The sequence below is a fragment of the Camarhynchus parvulus genome, chromosome 9 (genome assembly GCF_901933205.1).
Source record: "Camarhynchus parvulus chromosome 9, STF_HiC, whole genome shotgun sequence".
NCBI classification, from domain to species: Eukaryota; Metazoa; Chordata; class Aves; order Passeriformes; family Thraupidae; genus Camarhynchus; species Camarhynchus parvulus.
This window is the reverse complement of record NC_044579.1, coordinates 10761963-10772003: the sequence shown is the minus strand read 5'-3', so window position 1 is coordinate 10772003 and position 10041 is coordinate 10761963. Positions and strand designations below refer to the sequence as shown.

Sequence of the window (10041 nt, the reverse complement as noted above, 5' to 3'; positions counted from 1 at the left end):
TCAAGCAATTTATTCTCTTGTTGTCTTTTTACATCCAGCAGCTAAGTAAATTACAGGGATGAAAATACTAAAGGCTTTTAATTTTTTCACTGTAATTTCTTAGCCCCTGGCAACCGAATAACAACAAAAAAAGAGAGATATTATGAAAAAGTACTAAAGTCTAACTATAATTTTTAATTATTAAATCCAAGTACAATTTTAACTGATTAAAAGTAAGAGGACCTGTTGGAGTACAAAGAAACAGCAGCAGGCTTCAGAGTTCAAGTAGTTGTGATCAGCTTCAATTTCATATTAGAAAATGAAAAGAGAAAAATTTCTGCTGATGATAACTTTGTATTTCTAGTATACTTCATCCTTCTCTTTTTTCAAGCTGCTTTTAATTCTGTCAGCTTTAAGCTTAATTCTGCTTTTGTGTTTCTTAACTATTGAGGATTATTCAGCCCTTTGAACTGATTTCTGACATGCTCTATGTGAGGTACAGTGGTATCTGGAGAGATTGAGATGAAAGATCTCTTAAACTCTTTTTCTAGTAGGGCTGTAACACACAGAATTTCATGGGTATTTGGGAAGTCAGTGATAAAGCTAAGAATTATCTCATGCCCTAATGTCCAAGCTTGAAATAAGAGAAGCCCCACTGTCATTCAGGTGCAGTAGATCTTAAAATGTTATTCTGAGCTCTGAATTCTCATACAACAAAACAACAGCTAGGGTTACCCAAATCCTGTTATTTTGGCACCTTTTATTTTTTTAGGATCCAGCTTGAGTTTTAAAGACAAAACTCAGCTTGGAAGAGGAAAGGAAATAGCCACTTCTCTAAACTTTCAGCTTCACCCTGCCCCACCACAACACAGCTCTCAGGAAATCACTGCACACTGATTTCTGTATTGAATGGTGGGAGCAGAAGCAGCACCAAAGTCATCAGCACACACACAATGTTTGCTGGAAATATACATTCCCAAAGTGCAAGAATTCCAGAGCGAGAAAGCTCCTGCCTCAGTCCTTTCAGATAAGCTTAATATTTCAGTTGTTACAGTACTTATTTCAGGTGTTCATTATAAGGTTGGAACAGCAGTTTTTGGACAAATCACAACAATTTCTCACAAAACCTCAATGTTGGGACTTGAGATAGTTTTAAAGTTTTGACTTCCCTGAATATATGAACACCTGTGTATTGAGTTCAGTTTTCTGCAGTTCTCAGCAGGGGATATGCATGCACATATAGGAGAAATCTCGTATGCATAACCTAGAGGAGATTCCTTTTTCTTTATCCTCCTGCCAGGCAGGAGCCTTCACTGACCCCATTCTCTGCTGGATTTTCCCTGCTGACACACCAAGGCAAACAAAAAGGCTCTCTGGACCATCCAACGTGAGGAGGTAGCTGCAGTTGCCTCAGATCTGAGGGGTGACCTCTGAAGCCCTGTTCCTGGGGAGGATGCAGCAGAACAAAGTCATCCTTGTTGGCATTCAACATTTCAACCCTTGTGCAGAGTCTCTCCTTCCCCTGCAGCACATCCCCCTCACAGGCTCACAAAGGGCTGCATTCATCAGGGACCAGCAACTGGGTATAATCCTTTTGAAAGACAACAGGCCCTGCCAGCTCCTCCAGGCCTTGGTTTAAAATGTTCATCCTCCCTCAGTTACTCCAGCCCAGGGCCACCTTGGCTGACTCTCGTGCACATGGAGGGGTTTGAGGGTCTGAGGACCCACTGGGGTGGTTCTGTGGGGTGGGGAAAGGGCTCCCTGGGTCAGCAAGTCCTGTTGAAGTGGTTGCACGTCGTGTGGGAGCTCACTGACTTGTGTCCCAGGAGCTGTTTGGTTTCATGCCCACACTCCTCCCACGGACAAGCTGCTGCTCAACCTTGCTGCTCTGGATGGGGTGAACCTTCTCGGCTTTTCCAGCCTCAATTTATTCATGGTTGGTTTGTTCTCATTTGTTCCTGTGCCAGCACTGGCCATTTGCTTAAAAAGCTCTCCCCAGTGCTGGATTTATCATCTCAGTGTGTGTGTAGGGAACGAGCAGCTCCTTGTGGCTCCCATTCACAGAGGATGAGACCAAAGCTGCTTTCATTCTCCCGTTGCAGAGAGGAAATGCTCAGTCCTCCCCATTGCTCTGGTCTTCTCCTGGGCTAAATAAACTGAATTTGCCTGCTGAGTCATCCCAGACCAGGCCAGGAAGGATCAGGGATCCCAGGCCAGGCCAGGAGGCAGCCTGACAGAGCCTTGATGCCAAGGATGTTGCTGCAGAAGCGAAGACTGAGGTGGTCGTGGTGGTGCAGTCAAGAAGGGAGAGGAGAGGAGAGATCCCAGTGGCCTTGAACTGGAGCAAGAATTGATTGTGGTGGTGATGTGAAAACACTGCAGCATAAAAAAGTGAGCACAGGCCTAACCCTTGTCAGTTGACCTTAATGCAGAGAGCAGGACTGTCCTGATTTCCTTGTATCTTTTCCACATCTCTGTGTGTTCTCCATTCTGTTCCATGTCCCACCTCTCCTGCTGCCAGTCTCCTTCTTCTCTTTCTGAGTATTTGACAGTTTTATTCTGCACTGTTCTGGGAGGCTGGTCAGAACCTAGCAAGGTGATAGCTCTCCCAAAAGTCATCCCCAGCAACCACCAAATGCTCTGAAGGCAGCCTAGGAAAAGCTTGAAACAAGTTTAAGCTGCTAGCTGTGCTTACAGGCTGCAAGGTGTTGTATGGGGGCTTCTGTTTGCCAGTGAATTGCCTCCCACTCTTACCAAGATCCAAAAATCCCCAGGTTGTTCCCTGAAATTTTGGCTTAATCTAAAAGCATATCTGAAATTGTATGACACCCAATGAAACACGGGCCATTGGTTCCAGTGCACACAAATACAATTTGGAGTCCATCTCCTGAAATTCAGACCCCTGACACAACCCTGGCCCTCTCAGACTCAATGAGGTGAATCAGCTCCTCCCAAATTCCTCCCGACTCCCCATCTTGCATTCCCTTTCACACCTTTCATGAAACCCTGCCCCCAGTGGAGGTGGTTTCTGTGGCAGCTCTGGAAGTCACCCTCTGAGTGATCCTAGAGCTGTCCCTCTTCCCACTGGAAGGAGCAGGCACTTTAAGGAAAGCCATAATGGGCAGTCAGAAATTGCCCTATGTTTTGGTAGCTCCTGTTGCTGCCTGGGAGATGCATTTGTCACCTAGCAACCACATAAGGCGATGAGGAAATAACAGCACGTTAATCTGATGGCCATGAGTTACCATCCATCAGGGAGCAGCCTCCCAAGTCCACCAATCAGGTGAATAGAATTGAGGGGGAAAGAGATACCAAACTTTTCATCCGTAAGTGGAGGAGGAGTGAGCAGAGGTTATCTTCATGTGTGTGTACAAATGTATCTCCTCGTGGGGGGATGAAAAAATCCCTGGAGAAATCCCTCAGACTGGAGCTAGCCCTCAGACACGGAGCTATCCCAAAGATGGGTCTCAGTTTTGCAAAACCCAAAGGCAGCAGTGCCCCAGCAGGCAGGGAGCAGCAGGAGGGTGCCAGCCCACCAGAATTTCAGTGCAAAACCTCTCTGAGTTTTTGGTGTCCAGTCCTGACTGTCTTAGAGCAAGCACTGAGACTCTTTATGAGCTGCTCAGCTGATCATGGACAGGGAGAGTTTTCCTGCTGAAGCAGTGATACTTTTCAGTATTGGAATCACTCCTGAAGCAAAAGACTGAGCTATTCATGGACCCCCTTTAAGCTAACTCTGTCTCCTTTTGACATCATTACAGAGAGTGCAAGACAGGCTTCACAAATTGCCATCATCCCTCGGAATCCCTGTATGGGTCCAACCAGCAGAAAACATCAAAGTTTGCCTCAAGACCAGGAGCTGAGCAGTGATAGAATTCAATTATTTCCCTTTTCTTCTGGAAATAGATCCAGAACAGAGGTCTTGTGTTATTTTTCAGTACCAGGAGCTCATTGAGGTACCTGCCCCCTGAAATACCAGGGTTGATCCATTTGGTGGCTCTAAATTGAAAGTACCCTGGATGCTGACACGAGGGAAGTAATTGTGAGAGGAAGAAAACCGAAATTAGTTCAGTGATGGATGACCTCATTGAAGCCTGTAAGGTTGTAAGAGTCGCACAGTTCCCAGCAAGGCCGTGCACATTTTTATACTGCAGGAGCTTTTACTTTAAGAAAACAGCTAAGAAATTGGTTTGGCAATTTACTGTTGAGCAGCACTGAAAAGGATTGGTCTGAAGCAGGACAGGATGTTCAGACCATTTATTTTGTGTAGCACATGCACTTAGCACCATGATGAGAGATGCTTTCTCAGCGAGCATCATTTCAGGGACTCGCCTTTCATTAGTGCTGAGCTGAAAGTAAACATGAGAGAACACCAGGGCTTGGGCTGGGTTTATGCAAAACTTGAACATTAAATAACAAACCCGTGTTGTGCATGTATATCACAGCTGGTTAGACTTCTTGACCTTTCAGCTGAAGCAAAGCCACAGGGGTACATCTCAAGAGCAGCTCGGCTTTGTCAATCATTACAGAAGTAATGGCATCCCAACATAATGCTTAACTCTGGAGGGACAGCTAAACATATTCATGGCAACACCCTTTGTGTTAAAATCTGGAAGAACCACAGTTAATGGTGCATTTCAGCCACGGGCTGTAAACTTCAGTGACAACCTATTACTGACTGCTGAACAAACTGGGATTGTCCCTTCCAAGGGGATCAGAGCTATGGTGCAAACCATCTTCTACCCCTGTTTAACCACATCACCTGGATGGCTCTATAGGAATTGAATGTGCAGTGAAATTTTGTGTCCTTTGTAAGAAGCATTGGGGATGTCTGGGGTTTTTTAAGCTGCATTTTCCTGGCAAACCCTGACAGCTGCATAACAGCAGTACTGGTGCTGGTGGTGGGTGTCTCAGGCTGGGAAGGGTTTCCTTCATCCTTGGTGCAGGTTTGCGGTGGTAGGCACAGTGCACAGGACATGGTTAGAGCTCACTCTGTAATGCCAATACTCCATCTGAAGGCAGCATGCCATGAAAGTGTGGCCCCACTGCACAGACACCAGAGACTGTTTGTAGCAGGTCCTGTTAAATGCAGCCGTGGGTTAATATGGAACTAAGCCTCAGCAGCAGGAATTTGTGAACAGCTCGGAAAATACCGAAACAACTGCAAGGTGCTGACCTTAAACCAGTGTTCCTTTAACTTCTGGTAGCTGTTTGTGTCCCTGCAAACCCAAATTTGCTCCCTGGCTAGCGGTAATTTCTGAGGCGCAGGAAGCCATTGGGTAACGTGTTCTCTGGCTGCAGGCACCATGTGCAGAGAAGTTTTAAAAGCACCAAATCACAGAGGGTAAAACACTGCTGCAAACAAAGCTCTTCCAATGTTTCTCACATTAATGATGTGGAGACCTGGAGCTTTGTGTTTAACTTCATGGATCACAGCAGGAACTGCAGTTCTGTGTTTAACCTTCTTCCAGGTAACCAAACCCTTCACTGGGACCAGGCTGATTTTTGGTGGGGGGGAAGATTCCAACTTTTATAGAATTTAGTAATCAGCTTTCTTTTTTTTATTATGATTTTGTGAAGGATTTTTTTGAGGACCTAATGAATTTGGGGAAGATTTAATGCTCACAAAAATTCCAATTAATGCAGAGAAAACACTACTGCCTTTGTCCTTTATTCTGTCTGTGGCTATTGAGATGGAAGAGCTTGGGGCTTCAGCAGCACGGGTGGGTGTTTGGCTGCTGTGACAGATTCCTGCCTCAGAGCAGATGCACTTTGCTGCAGTTTAACCACACTGAGGTGGCTCTGCTGAGCTGGTTTGAAGGATGATAAAAGAGAGGCCAGAGGTTGTCATTCACCCATGAAGAATACTCAGGATACATGTAATCACAGCAATCAGCTATCTGCTTTTGACTTGTTATTTAATAATCAGTTGAAATGCAAAAAAAACCCAAAAGAATTAAAATATTCTGCATCAGGGTGCATGTGTGACATGGCAAATTAGCTCAGTTTTAAAAGGACACATCTGGAAGAGTTGAAGCTTCTGTCTTTTTCTCTATTCCTCATTTGGATTTCAGCCACTCATGAAATTTCACAGATAATGCTTTATATGAAAGACTTACTATACCCAAAAACCTCTGGTGAAACTAGGGACTGAAAGGCAGTGTGCACAGGATCAGACACATTCTAGAGATCTGAGGGGGTATTTCTTACTGTTTACAGTGGCTTGAGCTTTGCATAACAAAAAGAACCTGTTAGAGATTAGAGATTTTAAAAGAGAATTTTCAGTTATGCATATTTGATACAAATTTCTAGTTCAGAACAGAGCCTTCCAGTTTGACTCAAAGTCAAAAATCTCTAAATGTTTTGGATATATGCAGAGGGAAATCCAAAGTAATTATTTACAAATTACATTCTCATAGGTTTTTTTTTCTGAGAAACAAATCTAAATTCCTCTATCTTGTTCATTCTGCTTTCCAGTGTTACCACAACTCCATACCTGATCTGAATTTTTTGTAGCAACATTGGACAACTGTAATAACACACCTAACACCAGTCAGCCAAAAGAATCTATTAATTTGGATTCAATTATACTGATGAACTGCTCTGGTTACTTTTTGCACAGATAATATGAAACTGAGGCTAAGATCAACAAGGCTTGCAAAAATAAACTGACTTAAGCTGAGAATAGAAAATATACCTGAAAAACAAGTTTCAGGTTCGCATATTTGCAATACCTGAAACCTGACTCTGGGAATGATGCACCACTACTATCTGAAAACAGGAAAATGCTGGGTAGAGAACACTTCTGGTCAAAACAGCTCCAATTTACTGCTGCATTCACAATTAGCTCCCCCCCCCAAAAAAGGAGCCTCAGAACAAGAATTTGGTTATGGGCATTTTCAGCAGGTATTTCTGAATAGCAAAGCAAGCAGGTCTCAGACTCCAGCCAGTGTTTCCCTGCTCTTGCCTTTCCCTCTTTCACATCAAAAGGAATGCTTTCTCCTTGGCCTAGCTTTCATCTGCAAGCTATTGAATTTATTGTGCTCTTGGTGAGGTTCTCTGCTGGTTTCGATTTGGGCTGGCTCCAAGCAAAGCCCCACAGAGGCAGATCCCTAAGGAGAGGTCTGGTTTCAACCCTGCAGGATCAGCACTCCTTTTGCTCTTCCTCTCCAACTTTCCACTCTAAGAACAGTAATTGTACTGGTAAATTGTAAAAAACAAAACACACCTGCCCTGTCTGATTTACATGTGTGTTTTCAGACAGCAGACTCCGGGTCGGACTGTGAGCTTGGCGAGAGGTGAGTGTGGCTTCATTCTCACCCAGGGCTGCCCGCACCCCAGGCTCTTTCAGGGGTGCTGTGCTCCTGCCTGGCACACCAGCACAGCAGAGGACTTCCAGGAAAAGGACATTTAGGGTTGGTTGTTTTTTCCAAAAGAGGAAATAGAGGCTGGCAACCCTTTGGGTTTTCAGCAAAAATGCTGCTGGTGGGTGCCAGTGTTGAAAGGGAAACAAGTGGCACTCTGCTTCTTGCATCATCCGCATTGCTCCCATCCACACAGAGAAATTTTTAATGGGCTCCCTTCATGGAAGAAAACTTCTCAGTCTTCTACTTACTGATGGTGCTTGTCTTTGTGTTGGTAGATGTGCTGGGGTGGGTACAGCAGCCCCCTCACGCTGGACTGGGAGTCCTTTTCATTCTTCCCTTTTTAGGTGTGTTGGACAGAGCGATGAAAACTTTAGCAGCTGGTATGTGTGGTAAGTCTCAGATCTGCTTTAAGGAGAAAAACTGGCAAGTAATATTCTTTGATGGATATATGGAGAGAAAGGCATTAAGAGAGACTGATAGCTAGAGAGCATTGCTCCTGGGCTGTCCCTTTGTTCTGTCTTTACAAACTAATGGAAATCATTTATCCATATCCTCCTCACTGTACGCTGACAACTGAGCAGGGAAAAAATGATGGATTGTGTCAGGGAGAAATGTTTGAATTTCCAGCCAGCACTGGCTGCAGAGCACTCAGGAGTGAGACATTGGTTTCTGGGGACTTTGATCATGTCCGGTGTGCTGGTGGGGAAACACAACATTTAAGGGCTATTTGCAAAAGATGTTAATGAATATGTTAATTTGAAGACATGCAGCCATCTGTCGGTGCTGCCCGCAGATGGTGACAGTGCTGTTCCTCCCCTGCTGCCTCTGCCCCAGGTTCCTGGTGTTGTTTTTCCTGGCCCTGCTCCTGTCCTGCGGGATCTGCTGCTGCCTGCAGTGCTGGCTGAAGCGCCGGAGCTGCCTGCCCCGACGCACCGTGGCTGTCTTTGCCCTCAGCAGCTCCGATGCCTTTTGTGGTTAGTCCTGTCCCTGCTGCAAGGTCCTGCTGGCCCTGGTGGCCTTCCTGTGGCCCATCCATAACCCAGTAAAAAGCAGTCAGGCTCGGGAGCTGGGAGGCAGCCTGGGGCTGTATTGCTGGTGAACGGTGGGGTGCCCAGCTCTGGCATCTTGGGGACATGTCCAGACCATGGACATGGCGGGCTGAAGACACATCCACTTTTCACTGAGCCATACCTTGGTGCTGTCCCTGTGTGTCCATGTGTCCCAAAGGTGCCTAGCTGGGGCTTGGCCAGGCAAACACTGGAGGTGTGTGGGACTTTCTCCTCGGTGCCAGGCCACTCAGTGGCCCAAGACATTGGGGCAGCCACAGGCTCTGGGGTCAGGCAGCCCTTTCCAGCGTGTGTCCTTCATTTCTCACTCAGGCAGAACTGTACTGGTCTAACTTGAGCCACCCCAGTACAGCTCAACTGGCTAACACACCCTGGTCTGTAAAAAGATTGTCCTGGTAGGTGCTGTTCATTGTGGCAGCCACCCTCAACGTTCCCCAGGAGCACCCAGATTTTGAGGACTGGGCTATAATGATTGTGTAGCAACCAGAACTGATCTGGAGTATGGCCAGCAGCATCAGCAGGCTGAGCCAGACAACATCCCTCCAAGAAAAATAGTGCTAATCCTGTCATTAGGCTAAGCCCTTCCCAGAGGACATATTACCTGCTTTCTGGGTGGTCATAGACAGTGTCTCCACAGGGAGGAGCCGCCCAAACCCACCCAAATTCCTCTGTCCCAACTTCTTGTATCTGGAGTTTGTGGTGAAAGACTTTGTGATGCCATCCTTCAAAAATTACATCCGTGCCTTTCTTGTTTCCAAGTGGTTTGGCAGCTCCTCCTGGGCTCACCCCTCTCACTCCCACACTTGCCCTTCACACCTGTCTGCTGTGCAGTTGTGACTTTGCTTTTTCCCCAGCTACTGAAGCACCTTCGTGCCCATTCTCTGGATCCCTGAGCTCCTGCAGGACTGCAGAGATTTCCTCTTCTCCTGCTCCATGCTTCAGCCTCGGGGGAACTGAATTGCCTCCATCTTATGAGGATGTCATGAAGGAAAACAAGCTCTAGACACCACATGTTGGCTTTCAGGGGTCCTACTTGGTTCATCAGAGATCTTCCATCGTGCCAAAGGAGTGTGAGATCAAATCAGCCTTTTCCACAGGTCGGCTGAGAGTCTGAAAAGCAGCACAAATTTTATCTGAACCTGAAAGACGAGACTAAATCCTACAGAATAAATGCCAAAAGTATGTGTTGAATCTGTCACAGGAGTTGAGCTTGACATTTTGAAATCTCTGGATTTCAAGAAGCTTCCTCAAAGGCTTGACTGCATTTGGGGTTTCTGGCTCAGCCTCTAGATTTATCTCTCTAAGGCTGCTTGAGCTGGTGCAACCCCATGTATTTTAGGACCAAATGTTGATAAATGACTTGGTAGTTGCTTCTCAGGCTTGGGCTGCTTCCTTCACTCGGTACTGTGCCAAGAAACACCCTCTGGCAAAGTCATGTTGTTCTAATACATTGCAATGCAATCATGCCACTCTGTGATGAAGGATCGTTTGCCACATTTAAAATATTTAGCACAGCATATCAGATTTGTCTAGTGCAAAAGGCAGCAAATTTATGGCCAGAGAAGAGAAAACAAGAGACGGGGATTATGTAGGAGTAGCACTGGCAGGAGCTGGTTACAGAGCCTTAA

At 45.9% G+C, this 10041-nt stretch overlaps 1 protein-coding gene across 1 annotated transcript; it reads left to right on the top strand.

Annotated features, from left to right (window-relative positions):
- The first annotated feature begins 5354 nt into the window (after positions 1–5354).
- TMEM207 (transmembrane protein 207) lies at positions 5355–9416 on the top strand. Its single transcript, XM_030954839.1, has 5 exons — positions 5355–5450; positions 7240–7277; positions 7691–7735; positions 8181–8320; positions 9268–9416. Exons 1-5 carry the CDS (start codon positions 5355–5357, stop codon positions 9414–9416), a joined length of 468 nt encoding a protein of 155 aa, XP_030810699.1.
- The last annotated feature ends 625 nt before the right edge of the window (positions 9417–10041 follow it).

Bases quoted from the DNA above. Each gene is read 5' to 3' on its own strand.
- TMEM207 (XM_030954839.1), top strand. From the start codon at position 5,355: ATGTTTCTCACATTAATGATGTGGAGACCTGGAGCTTTGTGTTTAACT. The intron at 5,451-7,239 runs GTAACCAAACCC...GTGTGTTTTCAG, and splicing joins TGTGTTTAACCTTCTTCCAG to ACAGCAGACTCCGGGTCGGA. The intron at 7,736-8,180 runs GTAAGTCTCAGA...CCTCTGCCCCAG, and splicing joins TTTAGCAGCTGGTATGTGTG to GTTCCTGGTGTTGTTTTTCC.